The sequence below is a fragment of the Macrobrachium rosenbergii genome, chromosome 55, assembly GCF_040412425.1.
Source record: "Macrobrachium rosenbergii isolate ZJJX-2024 chromosome 55, ASM4041242v1, whole genome shotgun sequence".
In the NCBI taxonomy this organism is placed as follows: Eukaryota; Metazoa; Arthropoda; class Malacostraca; order Decapoda; family Palaemonidae; genus Macrobrachium; species Macrobrachium rosenbergii.
Window position 1 is genome coordinate 73,318,675 of NC_089795.1, and position 20,578 is coordinate 73,339,252.

General features: G+C 43.7%; 1 protein-coding gene across 4 annotated transcripts in view; it reads left to right on the forward strand.

The window, feature by feature from the left end:
- The first annotated feature begins 4,838 nt into the window (after nucleotides 1-4,838).
- The window catches only part of LOC136835408 (man(5)GlcNAc(2)-PP-dolichol translocation protein RFT1), a 43,667-nt gene continuing 27,927 nt past the window's right edge, over nucleotides 4,839-20,578 (forward strand). For 2 of the 4 annotated variants that reach the window (XM_067098898.1, XM_067098901.1), the window contains exons 1-2: nucleotides 4,839-4,985; nucleotides 13,095-13,198. In XM_067098898.1, coding sequence (XP_066954999.1) covers nucleotides 13,133-13,198 — 66 coding nt within the window. In that variant the 5' untranslated portion in view covers nucleotides 4,839-4,985; nucleotides 13,095-13,132. Of the gene's footprint in view, nucleotides 4,986-5,060; nucleotides 5,080-7,008; nucleotides 7,060-13,094; nucleotides 13,199-20,578 lie in introns of those variants that run through there. The other 2 variants (XM_067098899.1, XM_067098900.1) reach the window with 2 other exon arrangements.

Genomic DNA, 20,578 nt, shown 5'->3' on the forward strand with positions numbered 1-20,578 from the left:
TAAAATCTCCCTGCTTTACCATTCTTTAGTCATGCACTTCAACTCTCCTCCACTTTCTTTGTCAGTGCCTAGGTTTTGCCTACATAGAGTAGTAAAAGCCGTATGTGCCCATCACGAATTGGTGCCACCTTTACTAAAGGGACATTTTTATTTACCAGTAGTCTAGCTTTATTGTATCTCCATTTCAGCTTTATTGCAGCTGCTCTCTCATTGCTTGCTTTACAGTTCAGTGCATCCCCAAGAAAATGGAGATGCTGTACTTCCTTTAAGATCTGCCCATCTATCATAACAGGGTTCTCAACTCCAATCTCTTCCACATGTGCTCTTGTAATAAATGTTTGGCTTAAAAAATTCTTATACTCCTTGTATATCATGGCGTGTCCTATCTTCATAGGGCAACTCCTCTTTTGAGTAGCATACTGAACTTGTGTCATCATAAGGGATCTCCTCATAGGACATCTCCTCTGTTGACAATGCACATTCCACTAACAGTGCTAAGACATCTCCTCTGTCGACGGTGTGAAGTCCATTGACAGTGTACAAATTGACAGTAGAGTACTTAGCATGTATCTGCATAGATCATCTTATCATAGGACATCCCCTGGTGTTATCCTATCATCTCTGTATACAGTGCTGATGAATGGAGTTGCAGTAGCATGCTCAACATAGATGTCAATCAGACACATTCCTGGATGAGGGATGTATATCAAACAAGTTCCTCACTGGAGTCTATGTCCATGTACGGGTACAGGAGTTCGTCTTCTGTGGCAATGTGAAGTGATTGAGCATGCCTACTTTACCTTATCAGTTTCTGCTGCCAGATTGGTTTCAATACCAATAACAGTATACAAGAGAACTAATCTTTAGAGGACTGATCTCCTCCTTAATATTCAAAAAGAACTTTTATGTTTGTGGAATTTTGAACGATGGTTCTTAGCTATGCTAAACCACTTGCACTTTCAGTATCAATGAGATCTTACTGATTAGGACAGTGGAACTGATCGAGACACTGATCTCTTTCATTTCTAGTTGCTTTCTTCATTACCGAGAAAGGTAAGAAGATAAGACCTATCAGATGTTGGACCTTTAGAATACGTGTCTGAAGTATTCTGGGAATGATATCGGACGTGTATTGATAGATACCTAAGTTTCTTGTCTGAACAGTTATATCTATCAACTAATCTGGAGACAGTTCTAAAACTTATTTTCAGTCAAGGAAGGGTGTCTGAAGTCTTTTTCCTTGGTTCTCATGCTGTTATATTACTCCTGTCAGGAGTGGGAAATGCAGGCAGTAATTACTGCCTACAGTCCTCAGTATGATAACAATGACACCACGATACGAACATGGTCCCCAAAGGTCCTAATGTCTTTCCATGTCAGGTCTGCAATAGTGGTAGTACTTAGACAGATAGAAATACTTTTGGTACAATGGCCAACAAAGTCTGTATAAAACAGCTTCAAGGTGAGAGACCCTCATCAGAACCCCCACATCCCCTCTCTGACACCTGTGCATATGTCCGTTCCAGTCCTAGAACCGGAACCGAGGGTGTACAAATGGCTGCAATGGGAAGCCAAATCCCGATCACCAACTCAAATCCTGTCTGTCCCATGGTTCCTACTACTATACCCCCAGGAGGTTGAAGGATGGTTCCTATTACTATACCCCAGGAGGTTGAAGGAACATGTGAGAGGGGCATAGCACCCTCCCCGGTCCTGCCGGAGGCCGAAATCTCAGCAGGAGAGGAAGGCCGTGAGCAACTGCCAACCAGCTATGACAATCGATGCACGAGCCTGGGAGAGCTCCCATCACTCGAAGTTCAATGGAGGTTGTCCCTGGGAGAGTGCACAAGCTCCCGAAAACGAGCCCGGAAGCATTCTTGAGGAGAGTGGACTCACTCAAGCAAACATGAGTGGGAACTGCCCCTGGGAGAATGATCGCACACTCTCAGGGGAGAGCATGGGCTGTCCCAACGACGTGCTGGGATCTTCTTCAAGGCCGAGGCCTCTAAGCGCAAAGAAAATTGAACGGGGGATCTCCTCCATGCTCTGTCAGGTGTGTGGACTCTGTGGTCAGCATCACTGTAATGGGACCCTGTCCTCCAATCACTGAGGTGCAGCTCATGACAGCCACGTCTCGGGTCTTCGGAGTTCCGGGGGTGGGGGCAGCGCCTGCATGCTGCACACTCACACTCGCTTTGTAGGCTGTATCCCAGTCTATGGACTGTGAATGCTTACCACAGCTGTGCGTGTCCGTTGGAGCCCGGGCGGAAGAAGCTTCAGTAGGACGGGTCGGGGGAGACCCGCACACTCATTTCATCCGAGGCACAGGAGCGTGCAATGAATGACATTGCTACACAGAGGTCCGTGATGGGGATGAGCTTCCAGGACGAATCCTTGGAACCCCGTGCAGCAGAAGGATCTTTACTAGACACAGGCGACATTCGTTGTCTGGTATCGGCGCCTTGGATGTCGGTGGACATGGAGATCCACATACACGGACTTGGCTCGTGGAAGCCGCATCGTGGCTGACCCGAGCACGTGCTGCTTCCCCTCCTCAGATGTCCAGGAGACCCGAGACACGAGTTCCCCATCCAGAGACGAGGGAGAGCTGTAGAGATCCCAAAGCTTCTTCTGTGGAAGAAGACATGCTGTGAGAGGGCCAACAGGCCTCCTTACAGTTGAGAGAAGCAGCCTTTTCCTTCCTTGGGTCTGTCCACATAATGGGACCCTTGGAAGGAGAAAGGGCAGGAGGTGAAGAAGACACTGATGATGACAAGGAAGGCTAATAGTTCTGTTCTTCGACGTCCTCTTGCGGTCACACTTGTACCTCTTCAACAACTTGTCCAGGAGAAGATCCTTGGCATCGAGAGACATCGGAGGGAGCGTAGACATCAATGGGACTGGATGAATAACTGAGGGCGCCATGACCATAGTCATGGTTCCCTTGGATCCCATAACTGAGACCGTAGTTCCAGTCACTGATGCAGTAGAGACAGGTGGTAGATTGGAGGCACTAAGGTGCGCAATCAAGCACTGCCCAATGGCTTCCCAGGAAGACCTAGGGAGGACCAGAGGTTCCCAAGCTCTTGAAATGTCTTAATGATCTCTCCCAGACCTGCAAAAGACGGGTTAGTAGGGCCACCTCCTTTTGCCCAGGGGGAGATTGCTCTTAACCCGACCAATCAAAGGAAGTCCTTGAGAGATCGTGATCGGCCTCTGCCCTCCCACGCAAGCCACACATTCCTGAAGCAGCAGGATCGAGGTGGAGTGATCTCTCCCCTAGACGAGGTAGCAGCAATGGGGAGTCGCATGGGAAGAGGCAAGGAGCTACTCGGCGTCCTGGAGGAGAATACCCCTCCAAAGACGGGTGGGCAGCCTTCCTGGATTTCCTCTTTCCAGCAAACCGCATCCACTGCTCTGGGGACCAGTCACAACACTCAACACAAAGATCAGTAATGGAGCACACATTTGCAGCATTTTGTGCAAATGGTGCAGTCTACGTCAATGGATGAAAGGAAGCAGTTACACCTCTGCATCCCCACACCGGGGCAAAGGCGGGGTTTAGGCTTCAATGAATTTTGGACTGGCATATTTCAAAAGAAAAATCCAAGAAAATAAGCGCAGATATATCAATATCACACAAGGCACAACAAAACAGGGAAACCCCAGGATAAAGTGCAGAACAGCCAGCAAACATTCGGGCAGAGGAAGGAGAGTAGTTGCTACTCAGCAAAGGGAGGTGATGAGGGTAGCCCCTCACCCCTCCCACAGGTAATTCAACTATTGAACAACCTTGTTGTGTAGAATAGCCTGTTCCAGCTTGCTCTGAAGGTAATTCCTGCGTAAAGACCGATGGTTTGTATTTGACAAATCAGGAATAATGCTGCAGTGTTCAGCATTCAAACATCAAAGGATAGGCTACACTAACTCTGAATGGTTGGTATTTAAACAAATCACAAGATTCAATGCCAGTGCTGCAGTGTTCAACATTCATTCATCAATCTGGAGAAGACAGAAATAGTGGAAAATGGCAATGAGAAGCAAAACATACCAAAAATAATAAATGTTAAGTATATTATATTTATTATATATATTATATATATATATATATATATATATATATATATATATATATATATATATATATATATATATATAATATATATATATATAATTTAAGAAAAGGACAAAGTAAAATATATCAGGAAACATAAAATAAAATAAAAATACTTACTGTTGAAGACATTAGTTGTCACAATGTTGAATTAGGTACAGAGTACATCAAGCGTATGTGTAAAGTAGATCTATAGATATTAAAAAGGAGTAGATCGGTGAAAAATGCAGGAGGTAAGGTAACAAATTATGGTAGAAATGCAATAATTGCTGGATGTAAACTACAGTAATAGAACTAAAATGTCTGAAAATACCGGGATGTACAAAAAAAAGCTCTGCAGCCTCTAAATGCCAGAAGAAACTAGAGCTTTTGTTAGACATGAAAAAATCTACTATATGCAGTAAAAATTATGCACGCATTTAAACTTCCCAAGCATACTTGTTTACGTAATGCTGATAAAATTAAGACATTCCCCCAAGAACTACGACAATGCTAAACCTGGAGATATTTAAGAATTAACTAAAGTCTAAAGTATTTAAAAGCGCTTATGACACGGAAGATCAAGAAACTATTAACTGCAACACAAACAAATAGGACACGTCGGATGGCTCAAATGATGGGCAAAAGGAGGACCTCGAAAAATATACGGTGTTTTCAGGCATTCATCAATCCTAATTACAATTAAAAAAGAAAACGAAAAGCAAATGCTAAGAAGTATTACAACGATCCCATTTATATAAAAAAAAATAACCTCAGGTAAAGTTTTGTTTGACGAAGACGTTCGCCAGAACTGTGAACTGTCATCGGAAGGCGGCTGTACACGAACGCGATCAGCTGAAACGGATAATAGTCTAGCTACGTAAATACGAATGTAAGTGGGTTGTTTGGTTATCATGACAGTGTAGTAGTTAACGTTCCACAGATTCGAGCAGCATGTCGATGTAGTTAACAGGTGTTAATGTAATGTTAGTATGTGCCTGATTATGTTCTTAGTATAACCTTAGCCTACTTTAGGCTACACTAGGGTTTACATCCCAGTTACTGTAGCCTAAGGTCTTTCCCATATTTCGAGTGATATCGACCAAGGAAAAAAGCATGGTACATTTAATACTGTTTTAATTGAAGCATAAAATTATCCAAGTGTAGCACTAGTTTTATCGGTAATTCTGTATATTAGCTCCGCGCCTGTTTCTACCTTGTCAACAGTTCATCGTTGGACGAGTCGGTAGAGTTGTCGGCTAGCACTCGCTAGGCCCTAGTTCGAGTCTTCGGCCGGCTAATGAAGAATTGGGGGAATTTATTTCTGGTGATAGAAGTTCATTTCTCGCTATAATGTGGTTCGGATTCCACAATAAGCTGTAGGTCCCGTTGCCAGGTAACCAATTGGTTCTTAGCCACGTAAAATAAGTTTAATCCTTCGGGCCAGCCCTAGGAGAGCTGTTAATCAGCTCAGTGGTCTGGTTAAACTAAGATATACTTAACTTTTAACTTTTCAACTGGTTTTTTCTACACTTTTAGGGGTTCTGATACTGGCGGTGCATCTGTTTGTTGTCCACCAAATGGAATGTCCATTCGCCATGTTTAGTACTGGCCCGGGGTACCCATACGTTAACAAGTTATTGCACTTGCCGGACGGGATATGAACCATTCGAAACAGACGTACTCGTGCTCTGTCTTATGAAGATCGCGTATGGAAACCCCATTTTGGATGGACTTCAGTGGTTAATTACAGGTTAATTACAGGTTAATTACACTCGAGCGCCAAAAATTAAAGGTAAGTTCATAATTAGCAACCAAAAAACTGTAGAAAAAGTTAAGTTAAAAGGCAGTTGCCGCCGCGGAGGTACTATATAGTTCTACAGTTTTATCTTACCAGATTAGATTATCGTGGCCTCTGCCAGCTGGAATCCTTTCTTTGCTTAGCCTATGGTATCAGGTTGGGTAAAACTGAAGAAAACTACTGCACCCCTTTGGTTCAATAACTACCATTTTGGTAGGTCTAAGTAGTAGCTCCACGGCGGCGATTTCCTTCTAACTTGATGTTTTCTACAGTTTTTTTGTTGGTAATTATGGATTTGTCTTCAATTTTTGTTGCATGAATGTAATTAACCTTTAATTAACCTCTGAAGTCCATCCAACTAGGGGTTTCCATACACGATCTTCACAAGATAGAGCATGGGTATGTCTGTTTGGAGCAGTTCATATCCCGTCCGGCAAGTGCAATAACTTGTTACGTGATGGGTAACCCCGCCAGGGCCAGCACTAGACGCGAAGGGACATTCCATCCCCCCCTGATGCCAGTGCTAAACACGGTGAAGTGCATTTAACTCCTCCTGTTGGCGAATGGCTCCTTCTCACTTTTCCCCTCCAGAGGGCGGCTCCCCAACGTAAACATGTCTGCTCCATTTCTGTGTTTTTCCCCACCCAAAACCCCGAATTTTCACAGTCCCCCTTTACTGTTGAGTAGAGTTAGGGGGCAAATAACAGTTGGCCGACAACAAACAAACTCACTGCCAGTATCAGAAGCCCTAAAACTGTAGAAAAAACCAGTTTCAAAGGTAAAAACAGGCACGGAGCTAGTATTTAGAATTACAACCATTTTACATGCAAAATGGGCTAAACATACAAATTCATAAATACAAGGCAGTAAATATTCCAGTCGGTGACTGGCTGGAACCAGGCTGCGGTAATAGTCTTCAGTTTTACGTCAGGTTGTATAAGGTTCGGTACCATAGCTTCCTTTTGGTAACACTAAAATACTTTACCACCTCATCAGATACATTAGTTGTACATTTTGTCTTCAGCTGTTTATCTTGTGCATTATACATTTATGTCTACTATTGTGGGTGCAGCCGCTTATGCTAATTTTTGTTTTCCCTTCCCCATGAAACCAGGTATTATAGGTTGTGGAAAACAAAGAACCAGTGCTTGCACCCATCAGAAAGGTAGGAAATACATAAATCACAGCTTAATTAGTTAAAATATTCATAATTCATGTGTGTCAATGGCATTAGAATATACAGTAGTAAGGACAGTTTTACAAATTTAATCTAACATACCTTCTGTCAGCCATCCTAACTAGGGACTGGATCCTTACCTGGCAAACCTCTGCCTCCCACCTAACCTGACTTGGGATACCATAAGTCTTAGAGTAAAATACGTTATTGCATCTTAGGCTAATCTAGTCTGGAAAACTAGGTCTATTTGGCCAGAGGTCAAAGTTGGCAAACTTTAAATCTCCATCTTAACCTGACCTAGTAGGCCATGGAAATTATTGTTAGCCAGTTATGCAGCCGTAGGCACTTTCCACATGCATCGTGTAGATTTCCAGTGTATATTATGTAAGGTGTAGGAGGTTGAGGGATGTCATTCACCTTTATCTTTTTCTGCTGAGAGCACCCAGATTTGCTGAACAGCAGCACCAATATGCAGTAAATGTGCCTTGTTGTTGAACTTTTTCAGTTCCTGAGGACTTTGTGCGAATGGAACCTCAAAGCTGAAGGGAAGATGCAGTGCATTACCACCCTAAAATACATTTTTATCTATTTATTTATTAATTTATTCTTTTCTAATAACTGATCCTCTCTCTGTATTTCTTATTACTGTACCTTCTGTTACTTCTTTCAAATAAACACCATAACTTTGGAAGCTTGAATTTCAAGTCAGTGGCCCCTGATGATTGTTCCATATGAATACAGTTCATCTTCTGAATATAATAATGATAATAAAAGTGCCAAGAAAATTCCCAGAAAATTTGTTGTAGATTATATTTCCTTTAATTATGAACCTTAACTGATGGTTACGAGCCCACTGATTGACTTCGGTATGAAAAATTCTTGTCACTGGACATTGTATGTCAGAAGGGATGACTCCATGGACTTGGAAGAATAGTAAGGTCTGAGGCCTGATGGTTCAGGAAATCATATCTCAGTTCAGGCAACCCAGCCAACACGGAAGACAAACTTGTGGAAAATCCCTGAAGTGTGGAAATATCTATTTATTTTAGCATAAGAATGTATGAAATCATAATTGTAGAAAAACAAAAACCAATTCTTGTGTAGTTCATACACTGCTAACACCTATCACTGCCCGATGTTCAAGAACTTTGGAATGAAGCTCCCACAATACAGTGACAATGTACTTTGAAAATGATGCAAGCCTGTACAATTTTACCAATAAATTCACAGCATTCTCTTGCCCCTTATATTCCATATGGAAAAAAATGCCAATTTCTGATGTTAAATTCAATGTTGATGAGAAAGTAAAGTATAGTATTGCCATACGTTTTATAGTATTTGCATAGATTGGCTAAGATCAGGCTATTGAGGCTGTACCATTTGCATTTAGCCTTTGTTTTTAGCCTAGGCTATAGCCCAATCTAGGGCAGAGTCCTGCCTAACCCTTCCTAGGGAGCTACAGTATTGCACTAGTCAGGCTTCCTTTTATTCAACCCACTGTTGGTGAATCATTAAATTCTGTTGGAGCTTTCATTCAGCTTTATGGAGTTTTGTTCATCAGGAGGCTGTGTCTGTAGTGTATGTTTTAAAACAAAACATTTATTAAAATTTCTTTGACAGCTTTATACTTTAAGGAATCAGGCAACTTGAATTATACATAAGAGCTAGGCTAGCCTAGAATATTACTTCTAAGCATTAAAGGTTACTTTTAAACCTGTAATAAAGTATAAATATAAAAGGTAGTTTCTAGGGCATTTTTTTGTGATTTGGACAGATTTAACATTAACTTCTGTCAGAAATAAATGGTTAACCCTTTATCCCCCCCCCGTCTAGCAGTAAAGGGCACTAAGGTAGGGAACCAAGGTTTTCATATAAGCAACTTACCAGGTAGTTACATAGCTAACATTTCTAACTCCCACGGCAACTTTTCGGAAAATTTGCAGTAGTGCTTCTGTTTTGTGTAAGTGACAGACCCCACCCACTTTCGGGGAACGCCGGAAACAACCTGACTGGTAAGCTCGGTTTGTTGTTGCTGGCTCTGGTATACACATCAGCACCATTTGCAGCAGCTTTTTTTTTTTTTTATTGTTTTTCAGTTGTCTTTTCCGATTTGGTGAAGTACAATTGCAGGCAGTCCCTGGTTAACAACAGGGGCTCCGTTCCCGGCCGAGTGCCGCTAACAGAAAATCAGCGATAATAGCGCCGGTAAACCGCTTGCCGACACTGATGGGTGGGGGCTGCCTGTACTTTGTTTTTGTTGCTCAGCAAGCTATTGATTGTTTATTATCAAATTTTTTAGTAATTTCCTAGTTTTTTCTGAAACTTCAGATTCTAGCTGTTGCAGCGAAGGCTGTAAAACTAGGCTCACAAAAGCATCCTATGATCCTCATTCAATCTGTAGTAAATGTAATGAATGTTCTTCATGGGATAGTAAGCAGTGGAAGATTAAGTCTCACTTAGACAGATTAGAGAGAGATAGGAAGAGGAAAGCGACTTCTGGAGCTGAGAGACATTCTCTTAGTGTAGAAGCTACGCCTAAACCTAATTTAGAGGTTAGCCCTATTGTTCTCCCTACTACCTATTCATACTGTTTCTCCTATTCCTTGCCCTCCTACTCCCATGCTTGGCTCCTTACTTCCAACCCTAATGCCATCGCTAGTCTCTAATCCAAGCTTGATAAGAAAATTAACCTTGTAGTAAGTACAGTGGCAGAGTTAGGAGCTTCACTTAAAGTGATAATGGATAAAGTGTTCTGGGATAAAGTGACGAGTAAGTGCAGTGCCAGTGGAGGAGGTGGCTATCCGTTCCGCCAGTTCTCCTAGACCAAGGTCCCTTTCCTGCTTCCCTAAACCTGGGAGAAGACACACCGAAAGTCCAAGGGAGGCCGGTGGGGTTTGCCCACGGGTAGTCGCCCCCTCAGCCACTCCTGTTGCAGAGTCCCAGGTGTTGGCAGACAGCCATTGGAAAGCCGTGTCTTTGGATGTTCATCAGTTATCCTCAAGCTCTTCTGATGACTACAGTGTGGGCAGGAGGGGCCACAAACGGTGCCCAGACTCTTCCCTACCGCTTAAGTGCTCTTCCGAGGATGTTGGTCGCCATCCAGATCCGCTACCTATTAAGCGGTATGAGAAGTCTATTAGCAGTCTCCAGCCTTCTTGTAGTTACGCTGTGGACCCTTCTGTCCCAGCCCATGTCCATCGTGATCCACCTCTGTCTACATAGGACAGTCCAGAATCCTTCTCACCTGAGCGTTCAACGGCCAAGTGCCCTCACCTGGCTCCCAAGTGCCAGCGATAACTCACAAGTGTCCAACGTCCCAAACATCTGGCGCCACTTCCTGAGTGCCCGGTGCCTGCTCCCAGGTGCCCATTGCCTCTTTTGTCTGCTCCAAGACTGCGGTCTCCTTCGCCTCCTCCAGTTAGACCTACAGTGTCATCTCCTTCACCTTTGGACAGTGACAAGTTGATTCTGGCTCCTATTAAGCAGCATTTAGCCTAAATTATGGAGTTGTTAAAGAAAGATCCCTCCATTCCCAAGACTTCTCAGGATGATATCCTGTCCCTGGTCTCCTCAGAAGAGGAAGAGGTCAACCAGGAACCTGTGCCTCCTTCAGCTTTTGCTGCTTTACTGTGGTACCTTTCGACGAATTTTCCCACATTTTTCGCCCCAGCTATCCCATCCTCTCCTGCTTCGACCTTTTTAATGAGGAATCAACTGGACGACAGGACAAGACTTCCCAAGATGGTGCTTTCTTTGTCCTCTAAGAAGTCCTTCAAGGAGATGGGAAACTGGCTTTCAGCCAGAAGGGAAGAAGGCAAAGTGTCTTTCACTTTTCATCCCTCTCATTTAATCTGCAGGAGGTACTTATCTTACGTGACCAGCAAAGCTCCTTCTTTGGGAGTCGTTGCCTCCTCCCATGGGGACTTCTCTAGTCTAATCAACTCTTCTCGCTGTTCTGCATTCTCGTCGGTGAAGATAATTTTTTCTTCTGCAGAACTAGATCATCTAATCAAAGACATTTTTAAGGTCTTCGAAGTCTTTAGTTTCCTGGCTTGGACAGTGGGCGCACTGGCCATGAAAATCGAGGACCAAAAACCGAGGACCACCAGGATCTAGCAGGAGGTATCACCTCAGACTGGCTCGCAGTTCTGTCCTGTGCTGACAAAGCCATTAGAGATGGCTCTCTAGACCTTTCCGCTCTATTTACCTTCAGAGTACTGAAGAAAAGAGACCTCTGGTGCTTGTTTACTTCCAAGGAGATACAGTTTGCTCCTTCACCCTAGGCTTTTTGGCTAAGAGCAAGAATCTGTCCAAGCCCTGGCCTCATTCATTTACTATTAAGAACTTAATGGATAATCTTGGTCATGAGGAAGAAGAGAGAGAACTTTGTCGAGTCAGAGCTCTTAGATGCTGTCTAAATAGGACAGACATGATCAGGGGTCCATCCAGTAACCTCTGGTGTTGGTTAAGAACCCTTCTCATCCTTTGTCAAAGAATGCCTTGTCATTCTTCCTGAGAGATTTGATTTCAGAGGCACATTTTGCCAAATTTTAAAGTGAAAGCTCATATTAGAGCGGTGTCTACCTCTTTGGCTCTCAGGCATCATATGTCCCTGACTTCCATTATTCGCCTCTCGTTATTTGAAGGAAGTGGAAACAGTGTTCAATGATTGCAGTACCTTGGGGTCGTTATAAGTGGTTGGCATGGTATTGGGTGAGGAACTAGGAAGCACTCTTTTTCTCCTACTATCCTTGTGCCTTGGTGTAGGGTTTTCGAGTTTTGGTGAGCCTGGGGTTACAGTCTGGTTAAACTAAAAAAAAAAAAAAAAAAAAAAAAAAAAAAAAGTGTACCTGGAATATCCACCAGTCTTAGTGGATAGGTTGTGGTGTTTTTTTTTTTTTTAAGTGTTTTGAGAGTAGGTGACATCATTGTCTGGTTGTTTTTAATTTTGGTACTGTGCCCAGGGCAAGGGCACTTTTTGTATACTTTGCTAGCCATCAGGCTTTTCCTCTGTTGCAAAGCCCCCGCTTAAGTAGAGGCGACCCACGGCTCAACAGCCACGCCACTATGGAGTAAGATGGTAAAGCCATGACTGCAGCTGAAGACCTAGAACAACTCATAAAATTCCAAGACTTAATACTGAATGATCAGTTTATCAGATGATGTCACCATAAACATTTGCCATTATCCTCCAAAGACAGCAGTGTTGATTTAAGAATTGCAATTCTATATATGGCAGCAAACAACTTTCTGGAGTAAGAAATACTACAAAGCCCTTTTACCTGCATCATACTATAAGTAAACCAACACCTAAGCTAATCCATCCTTAGGCGCTGTGTCCTACTTAACCTGCCCTAGATGGCCATTCCCCTGGTATCAGTGCCCACAAGGAGCTTCAAGCAATCTTGCTTACCTCACAGAGTCAGGCATCCAGAGTGGGGCAACTTTCTCATTCTACATAGTGCCTGAGAGATGCTTCAAACAGAGGTTTAACCTTCAAGATTGTGTTCTTGCTAGCCTTAGAATCAATGATAAAATCAATTTTCATGATAAAATCAATTTTTTAGGTACTTACCCTCTATCATTGAAATCCTCCCTCCTCCCCTCTTAAGAGATTAAGAGTAGAATAAGCAACCGAAATATTTGCTGTCTTACCCCCCACCCTACAAGAGGTGGGGGAGTAACTATTGGGAACGTTCATTAGTGATTGTTTCATTTTTAACATTTGTTGAACCCACGCCTAAGTAGTCGCAGATAAAGCTAATTGATAGAGGGTAAGTACCTAAAAAAAATTCTTTTATCATAAAAACCATTATTTTCCTGATCCTTTGCCTCCTCACATCATTAGTTGGTCACTTCTCTTCAATTTCACGTAGTGTTATTCTTTTTATGTTGAATTTTCAGTTTTAATCATGAAACCTTGTGTTAAGTAATTAAAAATAAACATCTTTTGACCATCAAGTGTGAATGTCCTTATTTTTTATATTTTTGTAGTTTAATGATAATGTAATTTTTTTTTTTAGGTATAGTTCAAGAGAACTTCAGTACTGCAAAAAGAACAATGTCAGACCCAGGTGCACTGAAGAAGGGTGCCTTAACATCTGCAACTTATGATACTGTTTTGCAGGTAAAATGAGGATCTTTCAAGAGCTTTAATTTTTGTTAGAAACTGATTCTGAATACTGTCTTGTTGTGAATTGCTGTCAGATTTTTAGATGTTTCATAGAATTTAAGCCATTCTTTTTACCAGGAGCAACTTAATCAATTTTTTCATATAGAAACGTATTGCTTTAGGAAAGTGCTCTCCTCCTGTCCCATTCTTGTTGCAACTGGTATAGACTGTACAAAAAATGACGATTTTATACATGAACTTACCTGTTGTTTACATATAGCTGTAATTCTCGATCTCGACAGAAAAATTCAAAACTGCGGTCCATGCTATATGAGTCAGGTGATACGACTGCAGCCCTCTGCAGGTACCTGGATCCATTTCCATCAACAACTAATCATATTTTCTCTGTCGGGGCCGGCGACTAGTGTCTGCTCCTCTTCAGAAATTCATCGGTGCTTTTCGTTTCTTCTTTGGTGAAAGTACCCACTTTTGACAGTTCTGGCTTGTTTTGGCTTTAGTTTGAGATTTTTTCTAGTTATGTCTGATTCAGGATCTCAAATTAGATATTGCCAGGGTTGTAAAACTTCGAATGTCTCGGTCTAACATAGACCCTCACTCTTGCTCTAACTGTAGAGGAAATTGTTGAATGGATAGATGTGATGAATGTTCGTCTTTGTCTGTGCTTGATTGTAAAGTTGGCTAAGTATCAGAGCAAAATTAAGTAAAAGATAGAACACGTGGGCTTGCCAAGTTCCTCCAAGTAGGAAGTAGTATTGCCTCTTGTTCTGTTCCTGTTACCCCTCCTGTTCTATTCCTGCCCGGGAACCTGTTGTTTCCAGAACCCACTACCGTGTCAGACCTTAGGGCAGAATTTGATGGTAAGATTTCGGCTCTTTTCTCTACGATGAAAGATTGGCCAGGATGTGAGTCGATGTCTAGACATCGAGTGTTCTGAGTGAGTGTTGTGGAGGGGTGACTGTTCGTCCCCTCGTTCTCTAGGTCTAGGCCTCTGTCCGGCTCCCAGGGCTCAGGGAGAGACATGCAGCCGAAGGGAGGCGGTGGGGTCTGCTCTGAGCAGTTGCTCCCCTCTAACAGTCCTGTTGCGTCCCAGGCTGTTGCAGCTCGGCTATAGTAAAGCGTGCGGAGTGTCTTCTTATTGCTTCTGTTTCGTCGAGGAGGAGTTGGAAGCAGTCAGAGTCTAGTGAGCCACGCTGAAAGAGACACAGAGCTTCCTCTCAAGTCAAGTTCCTATCAAAGAAACCTTTTGATAGTTCTCCTCTTCCGTCTTGTAGCTTTTGGGATAGCCCAGAGATCTCTTCTTCTTCAGGCAGTCCCGGATGTACGTTTCTGGATAAATAGCGGCGCGGATCCTCCTGTTAGCATGCAAATGGTGACTTCCCTTCCGTTGGATCCCAAGTCGGCTTTATGCCTCGGTTTCTGGCCACCATGAAGAGACAAATTGGACAAGATTTTGAGACTTTTCAGGTTTTAAAGCTCCAGCTCTTCAGGTTCCTTCTGCAACTGAGGCTCGGTCTGCCCGCTCACGCTTTTACCAAGCGCGCTTCGCTCTACGCCTGACTCCGCTTCCGCTCAGCGCCTGGCTCCGCTTCGGTCGCGCTCCTGGCGCCCTTCCGCCCGCACCCGGCGAACTCACGCGCTACTTTTTGCTGGCGGCCTCTCAAGCTGCACGTTTCCAAGGCGCACAATGTTTGCGCTTCGCGCTACCATGGTTTTGGCCTCTTTGGCTCTCGGATCTTCTAAGGCTCCTGACTCCTCTCAAGCTCATGCCGGATAAACTGGCGAATTCGGGCTCTTGGCGCCTCGGTGGCGTTCGGCGATAAGAAGGATAAGCATGAGTTTGGCTCCCGAGCGTTTCTATCCGGTGCTCCAACTGCTTCAAATTCTCTCCCAGTTTCGATGTTTGAGTAGATGATGTTCGTCTGCTCCTACTTCAACTTTAAGCATCTCTTACAACTTTTTGAAGAACTTTCAAGAAGACTTTGCTCCAGCTTCCCCTTCGTCTCCACCTCATGCCCAGTTTGCCAAGGATTTTAAACCTCCTTCCTCTAGATTTCTGAAGCTGGTCCTGTCTGTTTCGGAGAGAGCTCTCCGAAGGCAAGAAGGATGGTTGAGCAGAAAAGATCTCAGGGTAAAACATCTTTCTGTTTCCCCCTCTCAACTATCTTTTAAGTCTCGTTCGTGGTATGAGACTGGGAAGTCTTTTCCTTGGGAGACTCTGCACCCCTCCTCTCAAGAGTTTCTCAGCCTTGTGGATTCTGCCCGTCGCTCAGCTTTTTCTTCATCAAAAGTGAAACTACCGTCTTGAAAATTGACCATCTGGTGAAGAGTTCTATAGGATCTTGAGATCTTTTCTTTTATTGACTGGTCTATAGGGCCTTGAGCAGGATAGTGAGAAGTCTGTGATCTTCCCCAAGACTGCTACACAGATCTTGATGCTATTTTTGGCCTGCCTGGACAAGGCCATCGGACGGAACGTCAGAAATTGCCTCAGTGACTGCTACCGGCATTTTGAAGAAGAGCACATTGGATTTAGTTTGTCGAGAGGTCTCAGGAACCAGAAATCTGCTCTTCTTTTGCTCCTTTTTTTAAAGGAATCCCTTTTTCCCGCCCGTTAGTTGGAAATTTCAGGCTCTCTCACGGAAGTTCTCAAGACCTACTGGCTCATTGCCGAAAAGACCCAGGTTTCCTTCTCAGTAGTACCCAAGCCTTCTTTCCCTTGTCCTCTAGGCCAGCTCAGGAGGTGCTCCTTCGGCCCACTTTTCCGTGCTGGGAGAGGAAAATTCTCTTCTCATCCCAGAAAGCTAGGGGTACCAACCGATGAGTTCAGGGTCCTTCATGCAGCAGTCGTGAGCCAGACTACAGTCGTTCTGGCAAGTTTGGGAGGCCAGGAGCAGAACCTGGGTGATCAACGTTCTGAGAGAAGCTACACCATTCCCTTCTCAGAGAGTCCTCCTTTAAAGTCTTCGCCAGTAGACTTCAACGTATCATCCAGGGACTCAGAGAAACTTGTGGTGTTGGAGGAGAAATTACTTCCCTCCTTGAGGAGCCATAGAAGCAGTCCTCGAACCTTCATCTCCGGTTCTACAACCGTCTGTTTCTGGTTCCAAAATCGTCAGGAGGATGGGAGACCAGTCCTCGGCGTAAAGCGCCCTGAACAAATTTGTGCTTCAAACACCATTCAGATGGAAACCACACAATCGGTTATCAATTCCCTGAAGGAAGGAGCTGGATGGTGTCCCTCTCGATCTCAGAATATACTTTCATGTACCTATCCATCCGAGATCAAGGAAATTCCTCACGGTTTGTGTTCAGAGGCAGGGCTTTTCAATTCAGGGCTCTTTACTTCGGCCTATCACAGCCCCCAAGTTTTCAAGGATGATGGCTCCAGTGAAAATGGCTTCACTTAGAGGAATTCACATTTCCCTTTACCCTCGGCGACTGGCTGATCGGTCTCCGTCAAAAGGCCAATGCATGAAGGACCTACAAAGGACCCTTTCTCTTACCGACAATTGGGACTCATAGTAAATCTTCCAAAGTCACAGCTCTCTCCATCTCAAGACTTGACTTATTTGGGAGTTGGATGAACTCAGTTCTTTTCAGGTTTTCCGCGTCTCAAAGGATCGAGAAATGCCTGCTGAAAGTGAGGATACCTGATGGCAGCCAAGACTTGTTCTGCCAAGGAATGGATGGGCAGCACCCAGGCACCCTCTCATCGCTAGAGATGTTCGGCCAGTCTGGGAGGCTACACATGAGACCTCTTCAGTTCTTCCTACAGCAGATCTGGAACAGGAAGAAAGACACGGATTCGTTTGTTTTTCCTCTATCCACTCAAGTAAGCAAGACCTGTCATGGTGGAGCGACAGGAGCAAACTAGATCGAGGTTTGTCACTGAGACAGAGGAACCCAGACCTGATGTTGTTCTCCGGCGCTTCAGACGAGGGTTGGGGAGCAACATTGGGGATCTTCAAGTGTCAGGCAATTGGTCTTCATCCCATGAGGATTGGCACATAAATCGCGAAAGTTGAAGGCAATACATCTAGCCTTGGAACATTTTCGTGCTTCTGGTGGAAAACAAAAGATAGTAGTGCACTCGGACAACTCCACTGCTCTGGCGTACGTGAAGAAAACAAAGGCACTCACTCCTTCTCTCTGTTCGAGTGCCAAAAAGACCTGCTTTTGTGGCGGCAACCAAGAACATAGAGCTAGTAACTTTCGCTTCATCCGGGGAGCTCTCAGCGTAGGGCGGATATCCTCAGCAGGTCACTCCAGGTCATTCCGGCCGGAATGGACCCCCCACCAGAAAAGTCTGCAAGGCCTGTGGAAGGTTTGGGAACTCCATGTTGAACCTGTTACTGAGAGGAAAACCGCAGACTACCTCTCTTTTGCTCTCCTGTTCCAGACCCAGAAGCATTAGCGGTGGATGCCATGCTCCTGGACTGGTCGGGTCTCTTCCTTTATCCATTCCCTCCCCTTCAGGATGCTGGAAAGTCCTGAAAAGTTTCAGGCACAAGGTGTGTCAATGATCATATAGCTCCATGGTGGCCAGGAAGATCATGGTTTCCCAGAGCTACTGGAGAAAGTAGTGGATTGGCCAAGGAGGTTGCCATTCAGACCAGACCTTCTGTGCCAGTTGCACAGCAGAAAGTTCCACAGGAACCCGTCAGATCTAAATCTGACAGGGTTCGAACTCGGCGACTCTACAGGAGGAGGCTTCTCTAGAAATTAGAGTGGCGCAGGCGTGGCTAGATCAACCAGGCCCTCAAATACAAAAGGTCTATCAAGCGAGTGGGCGCTTCAGGAGTGGTGCTCGAGTCTGGAGTGTCTTCCACTTCTGACTCTAAGCCGGGTTGCGGATTTTCTTTTGTTTCTGCACTGAGGAGAAGAAATTGGCTCAGCCACGATTGGGGGTATAGAGGGTATGCTGGCGGCAATTTTTCAGGAATAGAGGTATAGATCTTTTCAGACAAGACAATTGCAGAACTCCTTAAATCCTTTGCTACCACTAAGGCAAATCTCTTGGAATTTTGCCGCATTGGAATTTGGATGTGGTGCTAAAGTGGCTTACCTCCAAATCTTTTTGAGCCTTTGAGTTCCTGCTCCGTTAGGAATCTAACTAAAAACTCTCTTTCTCTTGGCACTGGCCTCGGCAAAGAAGTAAGTGAGATTCATGCTCTGGACAAAGAGTTGGTTTTTGTGCGGATAAGGCTGTAGTTTCCTTCACCTTGGGTTTCCTAGCTAGGGCAAAACCCTAGTAATCCATAGCCAGGAATTTCCCATTCTAGCCTATCCTCCTTGAGTGGAAGAAACAGAGAGACTTCTCTGTCGGTCAAACATTGAAATTCTATCTGGACAGGACAGAAGTGTAAAGAAGGAACTCATGATTTTTATGGTGCTCAACTAAGAACCCAGAACCCTCTATCTAAAATGGGATTTCACTTTTTTGAAGAACTGATTCAGGAGGCACACAAGGTTAAGGGATGTGGATTTCCCCTTAGTTAAAAGTGAGGCCTCATGAAATTAGAACTATTGCGACTTCTTTAGCCTTCAAGAAGAACATGGCTTTAAAGGACATTCTAAGTTCAACTTATTGGAGATGTTCGTCTGTTTTTGCCTCGCATTATCTGAGACAGATCAAACTACATATGAAGACTGCAATGCGTTGGGCCCTTTATTGCGTCTGACCTGACAGTGATGGGCAAACCAGGGCTCTAGATCCTCTCCTTAGTTTCCTTGGGTGCAGAAGATTTTCTTTTTGATCGACTACTAGAGCCTAAGAGTTAGAAGGCCTAGTAGGTCTAATTAATAGGTTGGTGTGAGTTTTTATGGTTGGGTGATATGATGGTGGATGCTTTGAGTGCGCCTGAGCAGGGCATTATATGCTTTGGTTGATTGTATGAAGGCAGCTGGGCCAACAGACCTTTCTCCATATAGCAACCTGCGTCTGAGCTACTAGGCCCACAGTTGCACTAAGGATAGCAGGTTACAGAGGCAGTAACCGAAAACAGCTTCCTTCGGGTAAGGATCCAAAGTTAGACGTTTTTCTTAGCCTGATGATCTCAGGTTTTCCATTTAACACTTACAGCTGTCCATACTTCCACCGCCTCAATGTGGCAATCAGCTATATGTAAACAACAGGTAAGTTCATGTATAAAAATGACATTTTATAATAAAATAGATTTTTATATCATACTTACCTGTTGTTTACATATCTTCATTCCACCCCCTCCCATGAGGACAAGGGGACATAGAAAATATGATTAGTTGTTGATGGAAATGGATCCCAGGTACCGGTGAGGCGGGGGTAGTCGTATCACCTGACCATATATTAGCGGGACCGCCAGTTTTGAATTTTCTGTCGAGATCGAGAATTTGGCTATATGTAAACAACAGGTAAGTATGATATAAAAATCTTATTTTATTATAAAAATGTCATGTTCCACCACATGCTTTTCTGTTGAGTGGCTGGAGATAAGATCACCCAAGGATTGTGAAAGGAAAATTACTATTAATTAAAGTTTGACCGTTCCCCTTCTGAAAGTGGCCCGCCACTTACTTGGCTCCTCTCACTTAGTTTCACTGTCAAGTGGAAATACAGTCAACCCCTGCCTATTTGCGGTTCTGGATTTGCGGACTCACCTATTTGCAGATTTTTCTGTGGAACATGTATACACATTATTCGCAGAAAATTCACCTATTCGCAGTTTTTTCATAGAGAAATATTCACAAATTACTGTATTTTCATATTTTCGTGACTAAATATACTTTTTTGTAGTAAAACTATCAAAATATTCAAGTATAAGCATTTTTAGAAGTTTTTTTTTTTTGGTGTTTTGAACAAAAAATAGGCAGTTATAAGTATTTTTAAGTATTCACGGATTTTAGCTCTTCAGGGGGCGCGGGGCGGGTAGTGGTACGCATCCCCCTCGAATACTGGTGGTCGACCGTAGCTCTGTATTGAGGTTGAAGGTATTAAGAAGAAACTTTGATTTATTGCTGTTTGCAATATATGGAGCTTGCTATTTTCTTTAAGAACATTTCATATATGAGCATATTACTAAATGAAAGCATACATGTGCATTACAGGTACAGTAGTTAGATTTCTAGTCATTTCATAGAAAAAGATGTCTCCTTTTCCACCTTACTAAGTGTGAGTCTGAAGATAACCTTATCAGTGAATTTGATTATTATATGTGTTGTCTGTACCAGGTACAACAAGGATGGAATGGGTGGAAGGCACTTCCCATGAAGTAACTGGGTTGTATATGGAAAGATTTAATCTTGTTTGAGAATTTATACTTATCCAACACAAACCTGTTACTTTATAATACCCTGAATAGGTATGTAGGTGGGAAAAGATAAATGCAAAACATTGTG